The sequence below is a fragment of the Protomyctophum parallelum genome, assembly GCF_964188405.1.
Source record: "Protomyctophum parallelum genome assembly, chromosome: 1".
Classification (NCBI taxonomy): domain Eukaryota; kingdom Metazoa; phylum Chordata; class Actinopteri; order Myctophiformes; family Myctophidae; genus Protomyctophum; species Protomyctophum parallelum.
This window is the reverse complement of record NC_139697.1, coordinates 14,693,897-14,717,754: the sequence shown is the minus strand read 5'-3', so window position 1 is coordinate 14,717,754 and position 23,858 is coordinate 14,693,897. Positions and strand designations below refer to the sequence as shown.

The 23,858-nt window shown below is 43.8% G+C and overlaps 1 protein-coding gene across 1 annotated transcript in view; it reads left to right on the top strand.

Moving 5' to 3' along the window:
- Nucleotides 1-23,858, top strand: part of gabbr2 (gamma-aminobutyric acid (GABA) B receptor, 2) — a gene marked incomplete at both ends in the record, with an annotated part of 426,411 nt that overhangs the window by 206,285 nt on the left and 196,268 nt on the right. The window contains one exon of the mRNA XM_083765882.1: nt 8,915-9,085. Coding sequence (XP_083622008.1) covers nt 8,915-9,085 — 171 coding nt within the window. The remainder of the gene's footprint in view (nt 1-8,914; nt 9,086-23,858) is intronic.

The window sequence follows — 23,858 nt, the reverse complement described above, 5'->3', positions numbered from 1 at the left end:
GACGGGGTATATAGCACAACAGGCATGCTGCACCAAGTGGTGGAAAGTGACTAAGAAGATACTGCACTTAAGTGCCATTTTTATGTATTTTTTACTTTACTCGATTATTTCCAATTTTCTGTACTTTTACTTCTACTTTTACTTCTACTTATACATCTCAGAAGCAAATATTGTACATTTATTCCACTACAATTATTTGAAATTGTTAATTACTATAGTTACTTTGAAGATTTAGATTTAGGGGCAAGCACTCCCGTCTTTAAAACTGTATTGTTTTTTGAACAAGTTGTTCTCGGGGCGTCCTTGAAAAAGAGCTGCTCGCTCTCAGCGGTCCTCCCTGAATAAGTCAATAATAATAATTAAGATGCAAGTCAACCAGATATACGTTTGTCTGTGTTAATGAGAAAGGTCCGGTATGATTTTGTTGATTGAAATGATAGATTTCCTTATTAATCATATAGCCTGTGCAGCTGACACAGATTCAGTCAATCCGAGGATTCGGAAATAGCCGGGGGCCTTTTGCACCGTGACCCTCCTTTGAAAAGGTTAATCTATAAAAGCTGAACAATGTGAAAAATGTATGACGTCCCCCGATGATTTCTATCGGACTGTACTGTATATACAGGAGAAAACTGTATATGTAAGCCTGTGACCTCGTGAATATTTCAATAGGTGACAACAGGGTTCAATTTGCTCGGGGGGGGGGATGGGGGATATCTATGCTATATGTCAAAATATAGACACACACACGCATACACACACACACAATGTCATGTTGTTTTTTATTCCTCCCGAAGCACGTACACCAACACATGGTTGACACTTTGAACCTCAACGCATGCCGCTTTCAAATCGTCTCTGTTGGAGTGCAAACCTCCCGACAAAATGTGTACAGTATACGTGAACAACAGCAGTCGATAGTGTTTGTTTTCTTGGGATGTTGGGGGGGGTTGGTTAACCCTTCAGGCTTGGGGTCACGGAACAAGTACCTAAACAGCAAAAAATAAAGAAAAGGTAATAGCCGCCTCAGTATCACACACACACCAATCACACAGGAAATAAACCTGTCATTTTAGCTTATATAGGTATGCAGTAGCAACATAGGTTTTTTCAGAAAACAGTGGTTTTCAAAAATAGTAGATACACAAGCTTACAGCACGTGGCCACTTGGTGCCACATTGCCTATTTTCAAATTTCTTTGATAAATATCGAAAATGTTGAATAGTCTTTTTTTTATATATTGTTTTTACTACACACATCTTCTCTCCTGGGGGTCCCTGGCACAGGTCACAGGTCACGCTGTCAAACCCATAGCCCCATAGAAGTCCATGTATTTGGGCCCAACTTCACCTAGACTGTATTACCTTAATAAACATGGTCATGAATACTTTCTGCTTCCAGTCACTAGTTTAAAGTCTCATTTCTCATGTCATAATATTCTTTTTGGAAAATTATGGTCCCATTTATTTAAAAAATGACCATAAAGTCGAGTATGTTCTGAGGGCTGTGGCGACCGTTACAGTCTATGAACGGGAGCCACCCCCCGTTCAGTCAAAATAAAAACCAACGAAGAGTAAGGGGGGGAAGTCCCGCCTCGTTGTCTGGGCCAGCCAATGGCCAGCTGGGCTAAAACGGATCTAGAAATATGGCGATTTACAGTGCAAGGAATTACAGGCTTTTTACGTCCATGTTTGACCCGGGGAACGCTTTGTCCATATTTTTTACAGTCTATGGCAGGGACCTTAAGACTTTGGATTTCTACTAAAGGTTGGAAATTCTTTCTCTGACCACACAAACCTCTCTCTCGTGCACGTTGTGAAGGCCTGGGAGAGGATCATCCAATCAATGTGCTCTCCTCTGCTCTGGTATTGGAGATCCATGGAAGCGTTCTCCCAGTGTGGGTGTAAGTACAAACAGCCTTGGCTAAACGGGAGATTAAGACGGGAACCGGTGGGAAAGACCCCCGCAAAGCCCCCTCTTAAGACCGGCGGGTGATTCTGGATTTAGCGGCGGTGAGCGAGGAGATAAAGGCCTTCTCTTCCTTCCTGAGGGGCCTTTTATAATCCGCTGTGTTGTTGTTGTTTTTTTTTAAAGGCCCTCGTCACTGGTGTGTGAACAGCATCCCCCCGTGGGACCTGCAGCCATGCTGCTGCATGCTGCACTGGTGGCAGGGATGGAAACTAAGTACATGCACTTAAGTACACGTTTGAGGTATTTGTACATCTCAGAGGCAAATCTCGTACTTTTTACTCTACCACAATCCGGAATCGGAATCGGAAGCCTTTATTGCCATGACATGTAGGCCTAAACATGTTAGGAAGTTGGTTTGTTGGACAGCAGAGTGCAGTTACAACATTAGGACAAAGTGCAGCACAGGACAAGACAACATGCAAAAACAACATGCAATGAATAGAGAACAAATATAAAGTGCAGATAGTTCAAGCTCAAGTCAGTCCATTCCACTCTGAGTGGGGGTGGAGGAAGGATAGAAGGGGGTCAGGGAGGGGGGGGGGGGGGGGCACCAGCAGCATTGAGGAGCCAGATAGACGTGGGGAAACATCTGTTTGAATGTCGGGCCTTCATAGACTTCATGATACAACAAAAAGCTAAAGTTTCCGCATACTATAGTTACTTTTTTTAGATTTCTATTACTAAACATGTTGATGATGATGGTGATGGAGTTTTTAGTTATTTATTTCTAGTGTGACTCCTCATGTGGGAGCGTATAGCCACCTTCCCGGTCGGCCAGCTGTATCCTCCCATTTCGGCCTTTTGAAAATAGCCAATCTACGAGACACATTGCCGATCTACTGTACTGTTTCTTTTTTTTTTAATAACCATTCTACAGGCTTCACTGAGCTTGTAGATTAGTTATTTTCTGTGCACGTGGCCTGGTTGCTTCTTTCAGGCTTGTTTTCATTGAGCTGGTTGCTCATTTCAAGCTTGTTTTCATAGAGCTGGTTGCTTTTTTCAAGCTTGTTTTCATAGAGCTGGTTGCTTATTTCTCTCAGGTTATTTTCAGGACATGTTTTACTGTCGCACCATCATCTCCTCCTCAGACAAAGTGCTAATATCCTGCTTTTGAGCCGTGGTGAATCCCACGCTCTGCTCTTAATCTCCTCTAAGTGTGTAATTAACTTTGCCCCGATTCATATCGCTCATTAGCGATGAACATAGATTAGATCCAAACGGGAGCAGAGAGTGACTCTTGTATCTCCGCTAGCTAAAACTGCTATAGCATGGCTAAACAGCGTTATCACTCTAGCTATAACTTCTATAGCATGGCTAAACAGCGTTATCACTCTAGCTATAACTGCTATAGCATGGCTAAACAGCGTTATCACTCTAGCTATAACTGCTATAGCATGGCTAAACAGTGCTATCACTCTAGCTATAACTGCTATAGCATGGCTAAACAGCGTTATCACTCTAGCTATAACTGCTATAGCATGGCTAAACAGCGTTATCACTCTAGCTATAACTGCTATAGCATGGCTAAACAGCGTTATCACTCTAGCTATAACTGCTATAGCATGGCTAAACAGTGCTATCACTCTAGCTATAACTGCTATAGCATGGCTAAACAGTGCTATCACTCTAGCTATAACTGCTATAGCATGGCTAAACAGCGTTATCACTCTAGCTATAACTGCTATAGCATGGCTAAACAGTGCTATCACTCTAGCTATAACTGCTATAGCATGGCTAAACAGTGCTATCACTCTAGCTATAACTGCTATAGCATGGCTAAACAGTGCTATCACTCTAGCTATAACTGCTATAGCATGGCTAAACAGCGCTATCACTCTAGCTATAACTGCTATAGCATGGCTAAACAGCGCTATCACTCTTAACCATAGAGTATATATGAATAGAGAAGACACCCGAGTTCTCCTCCCATCCACTTGCATTAAGTTGCTCAAAAGCGCATGAGGCGATTTCACTCCTCCTTCCTGGTAGGAACAGAGTGCATTCTGGGATGGATTTGCCTCAAACACATGAACGCGCTGCCATTGACTATCATTGTGCCGTTTGTGCGCGTTCACGTATGAAACATTCGTTCACGTGTCATGGCCTCAATCACATGAACGTGCGCAATGATAGTCAACGGAGCAGCGCTGGCTCGAGCTGCAATGACAAATTCGGCCACTATGTCCATTTCGCCTCAGGGTTTCCTCTGCGTGCCTTCTCTATTCATATATACTCTAAGCTCTTAACCCATTTAGACCGGAGTACGATTCTATAAAAATCCTGACAGTTTTCTGAAAACCCTATGTTTCAAGGACCTCCAAAAATATTATATGTATGTAATTGGCCGCCGACCCCCATCTGAAAATATGTTGTTCCAGGAACCCCTCAGAAATCGGGGCACGGTGGCACAGTTGGTAGTGCTGTCGCCTCACAGCTAGAAGGTCCTGGGTTCGATTCCCGCTCGGGACGCTGTGGGTGCTGGCGGCGTGTTTCCTCCTCTCCGTCATCAGTGCCCATACCCGAAGGCGGGGTTGGCGAAAGGGCCTTTCTGTGTGGAGTTTGCATGTTCTCCCCGTGTCCCCTAGGGCAGGTACCCTCACAAAAAAGCATGCAGTGATCCTCTTCTCTAAACTGCCTCCCCCTGGCCAGCCGGGGCGCCTGATGGAGGGGAAAGGAACTGGTTGGAATAACGTCTTCCTTACACGCGCTACGTCCAACCAGGGAAACTCCCCCCTGTCAGGTGTAAAGGAGCAACTTGGACACTCAGGCATGAAGGAAGCATGAGTTCAAGTCCGTTGCTCTCCCCTTGTCCCCCATATATATGGGGACTAGGTTGGTGGAGGGTGTGTAGAGCCCAGGATCACATGATTAGATGATTGACACAGGGGTGAAAATGGGTTACAAAATCGTGGGATTAAAAAAAAATCTAAAATAGCAAAAATGGCCATCAATACTCATTGCTGGATGTCTGAAAAAAAAGAAAGGAATTCAAATTTGGACATTATTGCATATAGCTACTTTAAGTGGTTTAGTACTCATGTATGAATGAATGAATTATTTTATTTATTTAAGTGTCATGCCACCTTGTGGCTCATCCCTCATGGGATTATGACACCTTTTCACACATGTTACAATACACAGTTATACACTTAGTTCTTCACTTATACTGCTGATCGCATACAACATAAATACAAATACAATACATTATGTAAATGTAGGCTATAGTACTTACTGGTACGTACTAGTACTTACTCATTGTTACTGTGTTAATTGCTGTGTCCGCCACTGAACATAACCAACGTGCTTCTAGAAACAAAGGCCGTGTGGCGCTCACTCACCGCTGAACGCACGCGGTATTGCACACGTGCACGCACGGTGTAGAAACGTGTCGGGCGAGACAATGCGGTCAACAACAGTGGGAGGAGAGGGAGGGTATAACCCATTTTGGGCGGGAACCCACTTTGGTGTTAGCATTATGTTATGCTTTAGCTATTGAAAAATAGCAGATCTACAAGCTCATAGCGCACCACCGAGTGGCGAGCTACAAGCTTGTAGGTCTGCTATTTTTTGGAAAATCGAAGAGCGACTGACATAGAAGACATTTTTTAGAATCTGATCTCAGGTCAGAATGAAAACTGTCAGGATGTAGAAGACATTTTTAGAATCTGATCTCGGGTCAGAATGGGATAATAAGTGTGGGTCTTGGATCTGTGCCCGCTGCCGCCGGTCTATTCCGGTAGCGTAGCCGCCTGCCTGTCACGGTGGGCGCACACCTGCAAGTCATGATCTGAATGCAGAATTTAATTACAGCTCATTTTTTGCCTCTGGAGGAAAACGAGTGCCTTGTATTGTGGATGATGTGAATGTGTGTGTGAGCGAGCACAAGGGGGAGAGAGAGAGAGAGAGAGACATATGATTAGTATGGAAATGAAAGGTGGGAACAGGCCCTCCAGGGTACTCTAGAGGTGGTTGTTGGCGTGCGTGATGTGCACTCGTATTGTTTACTTGAATTTGGGGGCCCAGTGTCTCCACAACTTAGTATAGTAGAAATTGAGAAATATAGATTTTCCACCGGTACAATGGGGAACATGAGAAAACAACTTTATTAGGGAAAAACTAAAGCTATTTAAATAGTGGAATGAGATAGCTGGGGAAAGCAATATTCTAGAGGTGGGTTTGAACTTAAGGTGCATGGCATGCCTCTGAGTTTTGGGCAGACGCTAATTGGAATGGAAGCCGGCAACAACAAACTTTAAGATCGAACCAACGTCCGATTCATGTGCATCGATGTAGTCGCATCATGATGAAATCCATTACCGATTCACATCGATATTTTTTTACACCACTAGTATATATATATATATATATATATATATATATATATAGTTTTTTATGTGATTGTGATAATGGTCCACAGAACATAACTAAACAAACTCTAAAGAGGTTAGCCTATAGAGCGTCGCAGTCCCGCCCCCTTTCATGACGACGCCAGGCCCAGTCCCGCCCCCTTTCATGACGACGCCAGGCCCAGTCCCGCCCCCTTTCATGACGACGCCAGGCCCAGGAAATAATTCCAAATGCATTTTTCCCATAGACATTTCAACACGTATTTTTTTAAAGACCTCATAAGCGTCGTACAAAGCCAACTCGAGTTGTGACAAATCATGACAACAAACACAATATTTTGGACCAAACTAATAATTACAAAGAAGAAAAACAACAACAAAAAAGTCTTGTAACCTGCCGTTTTCTTCTTCTTTCTAAATTTGTGTTTGTTGTCATGATTTGTCACGACAAGAGTTGGCTTTGTTCGAGGCTTAAAAGGTCTTTAAATAAATACTTTTTGAATTGTCTACGAGGAAAATGAAGGATAATTTCCTGGGCCCTGGTAGGGGGCGGGACTGCAACGCTCTATAGCAGCGGACAGTGTGCTGTACTGTGCTGTGCTCTCTCTCTATCTCTCTCTCTCTCTCTCTCTCTCTCTCCCCCCTCCCCTGTTCGTGAGAACATCACGCGCCGATTTAAATCTGCTTAGGGTTGCAGTGAGTGTCTGAGCACTGAATAATCGGTGTCTCTAAAAGGCTATTAGTGTTTGAAGTTCAGCACATTTTTATTCTTAGTTTGGGGATGGTATTGGGCACGTGTGGGGGGGGAGGGGGGGTGCACACCTGAAAACCACTGGTGGAAAGTAACTAAGTGCTCTACTTAGAGGGATATTTCACTTAAAAAAAGAAAAATTGGTCATTTTATTTTTTTGGTCTACTCAGGCTTATTATGTGAACACCCCCAGACAGTTTAAGTTGCTTGATTCAGTATTTAGATATTTGATATACATTTTAGCTTCCCCGGCCACCTATCCTATATACAAACCCCATTATATCTTCTTCCGTCTAGACTTTTTCAATCTGCAGTAACACGTAAGTCTCTTCACCAAAAATAGCAGAACTATACGAGCTTTTTAGATTGGCTATTTCTGGCGAATGTTCAGGATCAGGAACGAGTACATCAGAGGGACAGCGCATGTCAGATGTTTTGGAGATAAAGCCAGAGAGGCCAGACTGAGATGGTTTAATCACGTCTAGAGGGATATACTGAGTATATGGGTAGAAGGATGTTGAGGTTGGAGCTGCCAGGCAGGAGGCCTATAGAGGAAGACCAAAGAGAAGGCGTATGGGATGTAGTGAAAGAGGACATGAAGTTAGTTGGGGTGCAGCTCGGGGTGAGACCTGAGCAAGAGGGAAAAAAAGTTTGAGAATCACTCTGCCTACTCCAGACACCCTGGAAGTAGTGCCAATGGGAATGTCCAAAAAGGATGTCTTGTCTGCGTACTTTTTGTCTTTCCTTTCCCATTGTATAAGCTGCAGGCGTCTCTGTCAAACAGGTGAATAGTATAAGCTGCAGGCCTCTCTGTCAAACAGGTGAATAGAATACGCTGCAGGCTTCTCCGTCAAACAGGTGCATAGAAACAGACATAATGCAGGAGGACAATGCACCTCAAAAGGAAAACCATGCAATCAAACTGTCTTTATGTTTGATTGCGGCTCAGAAAATCAAAGCCGGCCTTTTGTCTGTGACTGAAAAAAAAAGGTCATAAAGGAAAGCACGAAACAAAAAAAAGAACAATGGGGCAACTTGGTGCTAGTCTGTGATCCTGTCTGTGTTGAAAGAACGGGTTGTAGAGTTTGTCTCTTTTTGTTCTCTCCCTCTAGCTGCCTCTGCCAGCGTGTGGCAAAGGCTGCACAGCCAAACACATGCAATGACTTGTCTTTTAGTTCTACTGGATCTCTTCTCCGACCTAGCTATAGTCCCTCCCTGACATTTTAGTCTAGTTGTTGTTGTTGACAAAATTGTCCAATATAATATGTAGTCATAGTCATGTTTTAGTCATTCATAGCATAGTTTTTACTTTTTTATTTAGTTTCCGCCTGAGAAAAAAGGTGTGTGTGTGTGTGTGTGTGTGTGTGTGTGTGTGTGTGTGTGTGTGTGTGTGTGTGTGTGTGTGTGTGTGTGTGTGTGTGTGTGTGTGTGTGTGTGTGTGTGTGTGTGTGTGTGTGTGTGTGTGTGTGTGTGTGTGTGTGTATACACACGTGTAGGGGGGATTCTTTAGTATGTCTATAAATACACTGCGATGACTATTGCTTATATGACGCGACACAATCACAATTTGCAAGCTTTCCGTCTATGCTGACTTTCTTCAGGCATTCAGGATTCAAGCCATCTGCAAACCCACCGTTGTGTGTGTGTGTGTGTGCGCGCACGTGCGGGTCCTCTTTCTCTGTTTTTCAAAGATACCCTTTTGAAATAATTATAATTAAAAACCAAATTTATGAAACAAAAAAATTAAGGGGACCCATAACAATGTGTCTGCGACCCATTTGTTTGACGTATATTAGACTCCCTCTTTTCTCACGCCTTGTCGTTTGTGTGATGTGTTGTTTTTCAGCTGTCCTTCGCGGCGACCACTCCAGTTCTGGGCGACAAGAAGAAGTACCCCAACTTCTTCCGGACGGTCCCGTCGGACAACGCCGTCAACCCCGCCGTGGTGAAGTTCCTCACCTACTACAACTGGAGCCGCGTGGGGACGCTCACGCAGGACGTCCAGAGGTTCTCTGAGGTCAGTGCACTTCCTGTCCCATGTCTGTGTTTTTGTTGAGTGGTGCAACCACTCCTATAGACGGCTATGTGGGTCCCTGGGTCTGTCCCTGGGTATGCCCCTGTGTCCCTGGGTATGTCTGTCCTTGGGTCTGTCCCTGGGTCTGTTCCTGGGTATGCCACTGGGTCTGTCCCTGTGTCCCTGGGTATGTCTGTCCCTGGGTCTGTCCCTGGGTATGCCCCTGGGTCTGTCCCTGGGTCTGTCCCTGGGTCTGTCCCTGGGTCTGTCCCTGGGTATGCCCCTGGGTCTGTCCCTGGGTCTGTCCCTGGGTCTGTCCCTGGGTCTGTCCCTGTGTCCCTGGGTCTGTCCCTGGGTCTGTCCCTGGGTCGGTCTGTCCAAGCACGACAATAGCGTTATAGCGTTTGTTCACCAAGTGTCACTGTTGCACAGCCTAAGACACAGACACACACACACACAGGCCAGGGAGGAGGGCTTGTACAGTACAGTACAGTACAGTACAGTACAGTACAGTACAGTACAGTACAGTACAGTACAGTACAGTACAGTACAGTACAGTACAGTACAGCACCACTCACTTCAAACAAGTCTGATTTTAAACAACTCTCGCGTTGCCAGACTGTTGCCTCTCGCAATTTTTTAAAAAACGCATTGTGAGCTTGTCGATCTGCTATTTTAAGTAAAAACTAAAATAATAATAATCTGAGTTCTTCCACCACTGCATTTCATTAGCACGCCCTCCTCCTTCTCTCTCATAACGACTATATATAATGTGGGCAGCGCAGCACAGAAAACCCTCTTTTTATTGCCTTTTACTGTCAGTTTAGCTGGCAGCTGTGCAGCTCTGCATTGTTAAAGTTATTTGGTATTCATAATGGTCTCACTTCCCACCAACCAGGACGTTAATGCCAGGCAGCCATTATGTTTGAAACATCAGTTTAGTAGTTCTATCCTCGCTGTCGGCCCGGGAAGAAAACCTCCTATGTCCAAAAACAACAAACTGTTTCAGGAAACAGAACCTTTCTTTCTTTCTGAATTCTTTCTTTCTTTCTTTCTGTAACGATTCAAGTCGGGAACAATACAAGTTGATAATACATGCCTCACACACTCACGCCACACAGTTATGTGATATATTTCGTCAGAGTACACATTGTACCCGCCTGTCTGTCTGTGTCCCTTTTGTGCCCATCATTTATTATGGAGATCTGTCTGAATTTGTGAAATGTGGCATTCGGCAAAATGAGTATTTTTATACTTTTGTTATTTTAAAGTATAGATTGGATATTGATGCCATGCAGATCATGCCACTATACTGTTTGAATCCATTTAGACGTGAGACCAGATTCTACAAAATGTCTTCTAAATCCTAAAAGTTTTCAGAAAAACCTCAGGTTTCTGTGTCAGTGGTGCTCAACCTTTTTTACGTCAAGGACGCCCAGCATTATATGTATTTGGCCGCTGACCCCCATCTGAAAATATGTTGTTCCAGGGACCCCCCCCCCCCCCCCCCAGAAGCAAAGATTCAAGTTAAAAACGTTCGCTCTGAAATAATATATATTCAAAGATTTGCGCCACATTTTCAAGATTTTTCAAAAAATGGCAGATCTACAAGCTTGTAGTGCGCGCTATGAGCTTTTTCAATAGCTAAAGTGTAACATCCTTACACCAAAAGGGCTTCCCTGAATGGGTTAATACCTTTAGGACCTTTACACGTAACACAGTATTTACAATACGGTATTGACACTTATTTACTTTGAGTATATGTGAGTACTTCTTCCATCTCCTCTGTGTTTGTAACATGGAGATGAATAATCCCCTCCAGCAGCGAGCAGAGAACAAAGAGTCTGATTTGTTATTAAACTGTGAGACAAAGCCTGGAGAGACGCTCCAGAGAGGCTTTCTGAGTTCACACCCTTCTGTTTGATCCCTCATACCCCCAAGATGCATTGCTCCTGTTGGTCAGAACCTTAGAGTATATATGAATAGAGATGGCATCCGAGTTCTCCTTCCATCCACTTGCATTAAGTTGCTCAAAAGCGCATGAGGCGATTTCACTCCTCCTTCCGGGTAGGAACAGATTGCATTCTGGGATGGATTTGCCCCAAACACATGAACGCGCTGCCGTTGAACGTGCACGGACGCGGACGAACGCGCACGAGCGTGCACAATGATAGTCAACGGACCAGCACGTTCATGTGTTTGGGGCCAGGCTGCAATACCTTCATTCGGCCACTATGTCCATTTCGCCTCAGGGTTTCCGCTGGGTGCCTTCTCTATTCATAATACTCTAAGGTCAGAACACACAAGCCCCCAGTGAGAGGCTCTAGTCTACAACAACGTTGAAGCGTCCGGCCCTACTGGTCAGAGGTGGGACTGCAGGCGGACCCGTGGATTCATGACGAGGAAACCCCGTGCAGCTGGGTAGTTTAACATTGAGCGTGCCCGTTTGCACTTCCGCATTTTGGGCACCGAAATTGGGTGCCCACATAAAAAGAAAATGCGGAAGTAGAGCGTTCTTCTGCATTGAAATGCAGCATCGCATTTTTAGAGGGGGTCCCATAATGTTCACTGGTAGCAGTGTTTTGGTTAAAACAAAAAGTTTTTTTTAATGGTATATGGTGCATTTATATAGCATATTAGTGTTTACATCGCTGGATTACGGCCACGACTCTGACTCGAAAACGGGGTCCTCTTCGTGGCCTTCTTCGTGCATTCAGTTGGCACGTTGCTGATGGTGGCATGGGAATTGATAATGAGCATTATGCGGACCAATCACAGTATACATATGGAGGTGGGTGAAGTTGTTCTATAAGTATATAAGTATAACTTCCACCACTGTCCTCCAGATAGAATGTCAGAGTGCTGTTTCAGGGAGCGTTAAGTCTGCATTGCGTTGCCACTGATGTTGTAGAAGGAGAACCTGGGGATCGTTGCTGACTCAGTGCACATGGATTATCTGCTCTCTCTCTCTCTCTGGCACCCCAAAGGCTCATCTCTTTTCAAAAGTCACTGAGATTGCAATTCCACACCAATTGCGGCATTTATTATTTATATCTATGTGTTTGTTCTTTCTTAGTTTTTATTTCTTTTTGACTGTAGCAGCAGCAGGACTCTTATGGTCTTCTGCATCCACCCCCCTATCAAATCAAATATAATCAAATGTATTTATATAGCACATTTAAAAACAACTCTCATTGTACCAAAGTGCTTCACAAGGCAGAATATACTACACTACACTACACTACACTACACTACACTACACTACAATACAATACAATACAATACAATTCAGTGCAGAAGACGTCAATAACAGGCAAATGGGTCAAAGTCCTCTGAAAGGAAAGCTGCAAGATCATGTCAGGGATTCAAAGACTTAAAACTTAAAAATGTTTTAAGTTGTGATTTAAAATAGCACTGTGATTGTCCTCACGGCAGGCATAGCAGCCTCGGCTCCTCCATGACATGCTGACTGAGTACACATCATTTTCATAATAGTAAAACAATAATGTACATGTATGTTTACGACTTAAACTGAGGGGGCATACTTTGCAACTGTGTAACCCCCTGAGTAAGTAATGTGCGTCGTGTGTGTGCCGTGTGTTTTTTTTTTGATTACTTGATCATAATACAGCGTCAAATAAAGGCATTAAAAACAAGTAGCATATCCACAAGCTTGAAACGTGGTACAAAACGTCTACGCTTTTCAGAGTAAAATCTGCCTCATCTGCTGGCACTCTATAGCGCCATTATTTTGAAGAATTCCCCTGTAAATGTAAGTGTTAACACAATGAGACGCATGCAGCATGGTCCCAATAGGTTCCAGGATGGAGTTGGCACTAAGTTCATGAGAAATATAATGTTACAGAGCTGTTTGCATGATACTGTAGTCATGCATAATGCTGCCTCTGTGTTCTCTCTCTCTCTCTCTCTCTCTCTCTCTCTCTCTCTCTCTCTCTCTCTCTCTCTCTCTCTCTCTCTCTCTCTCTCTCAGCAGCACAGAGCCGTTTCCCAGGGAGACATTGCAAGTTTATGTAATGCTTGTTAAGGATTCTAGCCAGTGGTGCGCATGCACGTACGCATGCACACGCTTTCCCATGGGACTGGAAGCTAGTCATCGCAGTGTATTTATAGACATACTAAAGAATCCCCCCTACACGTGCACACACACACACACACACAAGAAGGTGGGTTTGCGGATGCTTCCAGTTAAAGTCATATTGCAGATCTACTATTTTTGCTCTTTCTGAACTTGAATCCTGAATGCCTGAAGAAAGTCAGCATACATACAGTATAAAGGACCCGTCGTACTGTACATGCCGTAGAACCAATAATAATAATAAAACTTTATTCGTATAGCACCTTTCATGACATGAAATGCAAGTGCTTTACAGAGCAATGGAGAGAAAAGAAAAGCAAGGCATAAACATAAAAAATCAAGCAGTAATGCAATACAGTGAGGACATGAATAACAAAAAATAAAAGATCAATTAAAAGGGTGTAGAAGTGGGTCTTGAGCTGTAGTATTTGCAAAGCAGAAAGCTCTCTCTCTTCCTCTCCAGAGGCATTATTAAACCTGCCAGTCGCTCCAGAGCTAATGGTAATGTTCCTGACCGTCTTTTTGCTTAAATCATGCTTCACATGTGAGCCAGTGGTGCACACAGTGTCACACACGCTTTCTCCTGGGACTGGGAGCGCGTCATCGCATGCTATTTATAGATGCACTAAAGAATCCCCACATATTATGTGAAGCAAAAAAGACAGCGATCTCTTTATTTGTGCACAAATACAGTCGGGAACAATACGATTATCTCTGGAGAGACTGGCAGGTTTAATAATGCCACTCCAGAGGAAGCTAGAGATCTACTTGTCTGTTTTGCCTGTATCAGTTTGTGACAAATACAACCTTCCTGACTCTTGAATAACCAATCAATCAATCATTATAATGAAACTAGAGCGGTGCCCGTGGGGCCTCTACAGGCCTACTTGGAACGATGCAAGTCCCCCATGCATGGGGATTACAATTAAAAAGAAAAAAGTACATGAACCTGTGGATTTGCGCCCTGTACCGATATTGACGTCAGACTTTGGTGCTCCAGTCCTGTTGTTTCAAGCTGCTGTGACACTCACCGTCAATGTTGGCCAGGTGCGGAAACTACCAATGGCTGTTCGGGCTGGCGTGCATCTTCAAAACGCCCTGGATATAGCCCTACCGTCAGCTCACCCTGCACACACACACACGCAGGCACACACCAAGACACCATGCAGGCACACACATGCCCGCACACACACACACACACTATCTGCAGTTAAAACTCCAGATGGATGCACAAGGATGAGACAGACCCAATAATTATAGACACACCTGCCGCCCGCATACTGCTTGACACATGGCATGTGCGCGAGCATGCACGCACGCACACGCATTCCTTAACTGCAAATATAGACGCACAAGGATGAGACAGACAGATAGAATAATTAGAAACACCTGCCGCATACGAACACACAAACACGCACACGCACACACACACACACACACACACACACACACACACACACACACACACACACACACACACACACACACACACACACACACACACACACACACACACACACAAGCACACACACACTTGGTTGCAATTGTAAGCGCAGAGCGACATGCCGACATCCTGCGGTGTGCATCTCATCTCCAGAGGTTTATAATTACATTTAGCAATAAAGTCAAAGTGTGAAATAAGTGAGTCATCAGCCACAACTTCACAAGTCACATGTTATGCTGAAATAAGTCACATTTTAGTGTTGTTTTTTACAGGACTTTTTTTTTTTTTTTTTTTTTTTAGTTTATTGACTAAAAATATATTTAGTTTTAGTCATATTTTAGTCATCTGAAATTGTTTAGTGTTGGTCTAGTTTTAGTACAACAAATCTACAGTTGACTTAGTCGACTAAAATGTATTTTGGCGGGCGTTGATGGATTCATAATGGCTGACTTTACACTTGGTTGCATACTGCAAATAGCCGATCTACAAGCTCACAACGTGTCACAGCGCAACACGCTGTAGATCGGCTTTTTGTATAGATCGGCTATTTTCATCATGCAACCAACCACACGGCGGTTAGTATGCGTCCCACTTACAGTTGCTCATCAAGGACTGGCGTCATGGTTTTCTTTGGGACAATTTAATTGTTTCATTAAGACTCTTCAGCTCCGGATTGACCATCACCATTTATTGCAAAGCTGTATTGCATTTAGTTTGGCGTTGTGGCTGGAGATCACAGATTACCTGTGCAGCATACACAATGATCTGAGATCAGAACGCCCCCATATAGCAGAACACAAGATAAAGACATGAAATGAACAACATGCCAGATACCACATAGATTAGATACATATCACACAACACAATAGAATAATCCATAAATCACATTATAATCACAGAATCTAAATGGCACAGGGAGGAGACCTTCCACGCGCTACGTCCGGCTGGGGAAACTCTCCACTGTCGGGTGAAAAGAAGCAACTTGGACTCCTCATGCATAGAAGGAAGCATGAGGTCAGTCCGTGTCCCCCCCCCCCCCCCCAGGTTGGCAGAGGAAGTGTAGCGCCCAGGACTACATTAGATAATTGAACTGGGTGAAAAAAATGGTTTGCAAATATAATTATGAGATAAAAATATTAAATAAACCTGTATAAATGACTATAAATCACTGTCCTGAAAACGTCCTCACAAGTATAGTAACGCAAGTGTGTGTGTGCGTGCCTGTGTGCCTGTGTGGCAGAAGTATTGCTCATCTTTATTTACTGTGGGGGATTCCTGGACCGACAGAGTAGTCCATGGAACATGTTTTTGTTACTCGGTAAACATGCCCTCCTTCGCTACCTCCTCCCACTCCCTCCCTAGCATCTCTCTCTCTCTCTCTCTCTCTCCCCCTCTCCCCCTCCCCCCTCTCTCCATCTCTCAATGTGACGGCAGATGGATTTGCCCTTCCTTCAACCCAAAGGAACACAAAATCGAAACGATAAAAAAGCAGTGTCGTCTGTCTGTCACTCGCTCCTGTTTCATGTAAAAATGAGCTGCTGTGAAAAAGGTCAGTAATGGGGGTGGGGGGGGGGGGGGGTGGGGGGGGGGGGGGCTGTTGACAGAGAGGATCGAGACAGACAGAGAGATACAAGCAGTAGCATCAAAGCAATTCAACACCAACAGTAAACACTGTGAGACTATCTCAGCACATTTATAGGTATAGACAAAACACTCCATATATTTGCACGTTGCTGCATTGTGACGTCCTTAAAGATGGAGTGCCATGATTTTTTTCCCACCATATTATATTATATTGTTATATTGTTATATAAGGAGGAAGACGTTTTTCTAAAAAGTGTACAGTATTTGTTTAAATATTTATGTATTTATGTGGGCACGCCCACCAGTTCATTAAGTATGCCTGGTTTGCCTGGCGGGTGGTGATGGGTGGTGATCCACCTGAACTTAAGCTGCACCCACAGCTGCAGATGAATGATTGAGGGGGGTGGGTTAGGGGAGGGGCTGATAGTGTGATGTCACTATATTACTGTTTTTTTGGCACGTTTGACTGTCAAGGGTTCAGCCTCCAGGAAGAAACCCTGAATACAAAGTTAATACACCATTGCACATGAAAACGACTCCAGGGTGTCTAATGAAGTACTGTTACCTCATAGACACATGGAAAACTGGAAAAATACAAAAATGGTGGCACTAAATTAAATTTCCTTATATGGTTATGGTGACATGAGTGTGAAGTCAGAGGATGGCCTGCCAGCCTCCCGGCCGGTCGGTCGGCCCTCCCTTAAGCCAATGCTCAGCCTAACTCTTCTCTATATAAATTACAGTATACAGCCATTTCTTTTGAGATTATCTCATCTGTCACACTCCTGTGGTGCTTTGTTTCCATCTGTTGAACCTATAGGCTCACGTCGTTGGGCTATAGAGTTGTTGGGGTGTTGGCTGTAGTGCCAGAAAAGGCTGTGACCATTTGTGGCTCTGTGAGCCAGACAGGGCGTTTCCATTTGATATCTCATGTAAGTTTTGGCTCCTTCTCTAGGTGGTCCTCAGTCGAGCCCTCCATTGTAGTACTGCGACAAACAGTCAAAAAGTGCTTTAGTTTTCGAGATACCCCTACCGGAGGTAGGACCAAACACAACATAGTTTTTCCTCATCTCTAAGGTCTCCCAGACATGAAATGGATTCTTGTATAAAAATATTTTACTGCAAAAGTTGTGAAATTGATATATAAATGTATACACCCCAAAATAAAAGTAAAGCCTGTTCGTCTGGGGGTTGAGCCATATAAACTCATGTAGATTCCCTATGGAAGCTCCTGGAGGTTTGAATCTTGGTATACTTGAAGCCAGAACATCCCTCTACACTCTAGAAAAGTCCAAATGTCAATATCTGAATGCAAATGGGAGATACAGTCATTTGAACACATAACTACAATAGGCGGAATGTAAATCTATGTAGAATGTTCTCTTTACTTTGTATTGACTCTGACATGGATTACCATATCAACACATATGAGGGCCTGTTGGAAAGGTATGACTCTACTGAATCCAGCAATACCGATTGTTTAATGGTAGCTGATATACTCATGGAGTTATGCCACTAAACGTGCAAGGTGCCCCAAATGGGGAAAATGAATTAAATCTACAGTAGGCTATCACTGATTAGTTTTATTTGTCATACGTATTACTTAGTAGGGGTAGAAAGATATACATTTGTAAAGTGTGTGTGTGTGTGTGTGTGTGTGTGTGTGTGTGTGTGTGTGTGTGTGTGTGTGTGTGTGTGTGTGTGTGTGTGTGTGAGAGAGAGAGAGAGAGATGCAACTTCAACATTAGAGCAGAGAAAATGGCAATGCATGCCTAAAATGCAATAAAACTATTAGGTTGATTTAGCACACCTGGCCAAGGGAAACCAATTAAGCTGCAGCAATTTCATTCTTAAGGTTATCCTCACAAGTCACAACAGCAAGTCATTCAGTTCTGTAAACTTGAGAAGTTACTACAGTATTTGACTCCACCTGCTCTATCTGCATCTTTTGGGTTTTCTTTCTAAACTGACAGGTAAATTGATGTAAATATTTTGGACTGTGAAAAGATTAGAAGGACCTTGGCAAATGAAATGGCTAATTAGCTAGCTGTAAAGTGACCTAGCTTAATGTAACAGAGCCTGTCCACTAGCCTATATTCACAATAGACTAGCACATAGAATACCAGTGGTGGAAAGTAACTAAACTAAAGTACAATTTTGAGGAATGTACTTTACTTGAGCATGTCAAATGTGCTGTATTTTTACTTCTACTCAACTACATTTCAGAGGCAAAGTTTATACTTTTACTCCACTACAATTATTTGACAACTACAAAACATGAACCAGTTCAGCCACATTTCAGCTACTTGATTGTGAGCTTGTAGATCGGCTATTTTCAAAAGATTTATATACATGAGGCTTTCTGCATAAAGAGTACTTTCCACTTTTAGTACTTTAAGCAAATTTCAGTACTTTTACTCAAGTAACTTTTTCCACCACTGTAGAATACCACCTGAATTGGTATCACTGATGACAATATGGATAGATAACAAATTCTAAAGTGATTTTTATTTCATTTTACCAGCATGGAGAGTCATGTACACACAGTGGATCCAAATATTTGTATCATCTGTGGTAAAAAAGGGAAGAAACAAGATCCATATGTCAAACAGCCCACAGCAGAAGGCCTTCAACGAATACTAAATGTTGCTCAACAGAGAGATGATGACGTCCATAAAACCCTGTCTCCATACAAAGATGATATACTTTCGTTCAAAATGAAGGTATCATATCATGTATCGTGTAGAGCAAAGTACTCCAGTAAGACTAACATCAGTGAGCAACAAGTTGCAAAGGTTCAAAGTCAGAGCATGCCTGCATCGGCCTCGTCAACAAGACTGAGCAGGGTTGATACAATATCATTTGACATACGAAGAGATTGCTTCATTTGCGGGAAGGCCAGAACAAGACCAGAACCTCTGACAGCCATTGTAACTGGTACAGGCAAGAGTACCAGAGACAAGGTCCTACATGCAGCATCAGAAAGGCTTGATGAAGTTGTACATCATCGGCTGCTCCCATATCCGGATCTCTTTGCGTATGATGCAAAATATCATAAAAGCTGCCTTAAACACTATATCTCTGTACGTAATATAGCAGCTGCCAGACGAAAAAAAGAATCCGAACAGCAGACCAGTATCTATGACAAAGCTTTTATTAAGCTCACTGAACTCATTGACAAAACTGTTTTCTCAAAAGAAATGAAAGTGATGACACTCAACTCCTTGACTGGGAGTTATGATGACATATTGAAGACACTGGAGTCTGGGGAGGATGATGAGATGGTCCAACACACGAAATACAGATCCTGGAAACTGAAGGAAAAGCTCTTACAGCATTACAAGCACAGGCTGGTATTTGTAGTACGACCTGGGAAGTCTGATTTGGTATGCTCTGAAAGTGTGCCCATGGGATTGGCAATGAGAGCTGAACTCCAAGAAGAGCCAGAAGAGACAGCTTCTACAGAAGACTGTGAGACACAACAGCCAAGTCAATGTCTCTCTGACAGGGACATATTACATAGAGCTGCAGACATATTGCGGAAAAGCATGGAGCAGGTTGAGCATGACCATACATCATATGTGAGCAGTGATCAACTGTCACGTCTACATTGCAGCAACTATGTTCCAAACAATGTGTATGACTTTGTGAACTGGTGTGTTGATGCAAATGCCCACAGAGATTACAAGACCTGTGATGAGGAACCAGCTTTGAAGGACAACATGTGTGTCATTGCAATCTGCCATGATCTCATTGCACAGTGCTGTCACATTCATACACCAATCACACTGGGACTTGCCATTTTGATTCACCATGAATTTGGTAGTAGGTCACTCATCGAGGAGCTCAGTGCAATGGGGCATTGTGTTTCCTATACAGAGGTTCGACACTTCCTCACATCTGTGTTTGCACACCAGATATCAAGTTCAGAGAGTGGTGTTTACGTCCCAACTGGCCTCACTGGAGTCTCTGAACATGGAATTGTTGATGCAGCCATCGATAACTTTGATCAAAATGAGGATACCTTGGACGGGAAGCAAACAACTCATGCTATGGCATCTGTTGTGTACCGTAGAGGCCATGTCTCCACTGCAGATAAATGCCTACCACGAGTCCGAGAGAGGTCTATCTCAACGCTGAACACAGCTGACTTGAATGGAGATAAACTTCACAGGTATGTTTGGATTATTTAAAATTGTATTTATTGCATAGTCACAGTACAAATGAATTGGTGGTTATGGGGGTGTTCAATATGAATACTTGGCAAGGTATAGTGCAAGTCTACTGAGTTGATATTTAAAGCATGAGTTAATGACAAGCATATCTCATTATTTCTGGTTACAGATACATCAATCCTCCAAAGCGACCAGAACCACCCGAACTATCCAAACCTGAGATGCTACACATAAACACAGCTATCTCCAAAGCAGCAGAAGACAGAGACCTTGTATGGAAGCTGGCCCGAAACCAAAGTGACGATAAACAGCATATTCCTGCATGGTCTGCATACAATGCCTTCACTTCAGACACACCTTGTCCAGTCGCCAGTGTCCTATACATGCCCTTCATAAGGGAATCGCCCTCAGATTTGTCCACTATCTATACAGCCATGATACGACTTGTACAGCTAGCTGAAGAACTAGGACAACACCACATACTTGTCACTGCAGACCTTGCAATTTATAGCAAAGCGCAACAAATCTTATGGAACAAACCAGAGCTCTTAAAAGGGAAGATCACAATGAGACTAGGGGGTATGCATATTACAATGGCTTACCTTGCAAGCATTGGAAAGCTCTATGGCGATGGCGGACTCTTTGACATTCTCACTGAGTCAGATGTGTATGCAGAAGGAACAGCCCGGCAGTTGCTTGAGGGGAAACATCTGGCAAGAGGGATAAGGGGCATAAAGCTAGCTTCTGAGGCTCTCTTCAGGCTCTTCTGGAAGGCCATGCAATCATGGCTTGAAAAGAAAGGCAAATGTGCAATGACTGGAGCACAAGAGCAACTCCTACGAGATCTACAGCATGCATTTCATGGCAATGACAAGGCCACTGCTAAACAACTTGTCAGTGAGGTGAGGACGGAACTTACTGAGATCCAGAACATTATCCAGGTGTTCACAGATGATGGGACTAAGCAATCAGCAACTTTCAGATACTGGTTGATGTTCCTCAAGGGTGCTGATCTGTTGTTACGGATCCTTCGCTCAGAGCGTGAAGCCGACTTTCAACTACACCTGAATTGCATGTGTGAAGTCATCCCTTGGTTCAGAGCTGCTGGAAGAAACAATTATTCCAAGTACATGCCAGTCTATGTTGCAGAAATGAAAGCTCTTGAACATGAACAACCGGAAGCATACTCATTCATGCAAGAAGGCGGATTTGTTGTTCGCCGGTCGGAGGATCACAGCTTCAACTGTGTGGGGACTGATCAGGCACTGGAGCAAACCATCAACAGAGAAGGCAAGAGTCAGGGTGGAGTTGTTGGCTTCACATTAAGAAAGGGAGCTCTCACAAGATGGTTAATGACGAGGCATGTGACCACGGCATACGTGGATGGCATGAAAGACCTTTGTGACACTGGTGCAAGGTGCCCAAAAGCACACAAAGAACATGGAGCCTCCAGAATGGACAGAGATGAGAGAGACATACAGAAAATAATGGAAGCTGTGGAGCAGAAGCAGAACCCCTTTGACCTTGATAGTATCCCCGAGGAACTGATCAATATTGCAAGTGGTCAGGTTGCATCTGAAAAAGTTGCAAAAGAGCTGTCAAGTTTCCTTCAAGATGGTGCTGAACAGAATGCCATTTTTATTGAACAACGGCTGGCAAAATCCAAAAAATCAAAGAGCTTCTGGGATCCTGAGAAGAGAAAACAGTGTGCAACTTTCAAAGACATGAAAACATCAGGTGGAGTCAGTACATCTAAAAAGGTTCACATGGACTCAGATGTGCTCTTTCGAAGATTACTTGCTGTATCCAAGCAAAGAGAGGTGTCCATGGAGACTGTGATGTCTCATGAACTTGCTGCTGTCCCACCCTCTTTGTTTTATGATGATGGAAGCATGAGAAAGACAACAAAAGCCGACCTTGCTAAAAAACTGGAGTCTGTAGTTGAAGAGACACAGCAGTTGCCTAATGTTGCTGAACCATCTGCATACATCATCGACGGCATGGCTCTTCTACAGAGTCTCCCTGACTCAGGCTTTCAGACATTCAATGACCTGGGTGAGCGTGTCTGGAAGAAGATCAAAATGCTGATGGAAAAGGAAAACAATAACTGTGTTGCTGTAGTATTTGATAGATATGATCATCCACACTCAATCAAAGACCTGGAAAGGCAAAGAAGGGGCACCATCCAAGCAAGCAGATCTACACACATTATCACAGGAAAAGCCAATGTTCCTAACTACAGGAAATACCTCAAGGTCAGTGGTAACAAGGCTGCTTTATGCAGCTTTGTTAGCAACTACATAGCCACTACAGGGCCAATGAGAATCTCCTCAGAGAACACAGTCATTTTGGCAGGTGGCTTTGAACATGGTGAGGAGGTCAAGGTGGTCAGCAAGTCAGGTGTTGTCAACTTGACAGAAATGTATAGTGACCAAGAAGAGGCTGACACCAGATTGGTATTCCATGCAATACAGCTAGCAAAGTCTCATTCTCGGGTTGTCATCAGATGCGATGATACAGACGTACTGGTTTTGCTTGTGTATTATTCCAGCAAAGGAATGTTTGGATCCTCAACAATGTTCATGCACTCTGGACATGGCCAAAGGGAGAGGTTTGTCCCAGTCTGTGCCATTGCGAAGAATCTTGGTGCAGCACTTTGTGCATGTCTACCTGCATGCCACGCCCTCACAGGTTGTGATACCACAAGCAGCTTATACAGAATTGGGAAGGCTACTGCTTTTAACAGACTCAAGACCCATCTGAGTGACTTAAAGGAGATGGCCAATTTTGGTCTTTCTGGAAGTCTGGGGGAGGCAATTCCTGTGGCAAGAAAGTATGCCCTCCTTCTCTATGGCCAAAAGAAAAGGGAAGATGGCCGTCCTTGCACCACCTTGGATGAACTGAGGTACACACTGGCATCTACAACAGATTCATCAGCTGCAAATTTACCCCCAACAGAAGATGCCTTTCAGCAACATGTATCAAGAGCTATGTACCAGACCGCAGTGTGGTGTCACAGCCATGTGGCCAAGCCTCATCTCTGGGACCCAGTTGGTGGAGGGTGGAGACTAAGAGAAGATGGGTCTATTGAACCGGTGATGTTCGTCAAAGCACCTGCACCTAAAGAAGTCAGAGACATCACCCACTTATACTGTAAAGACGGAAAGTGCAATAATAGCAGTAAATGCCAGTGTCTTTCAGTAGGCTTGACCTGCACAGAGTTTTGCTCTTGCTCTGACTGCCCAAATGTGAGCCATGCTGCTTTTGACGATGATGTGGATGAGTGACACCAGTGGTGTAGAGAAATATGTCCTCTCTACTGCTCCACTACAGACGCCCAAACCCAACACACTATCCCAGATCCCCAACAACTCTATCTCCTCTGAGGACCCCCTCCCCCAACACACTCAACCCTGACTGACCCTCTTAATGGACTGTTGATTTGGCCTTGTCTCGCACGCACGCGCGCGCACACAC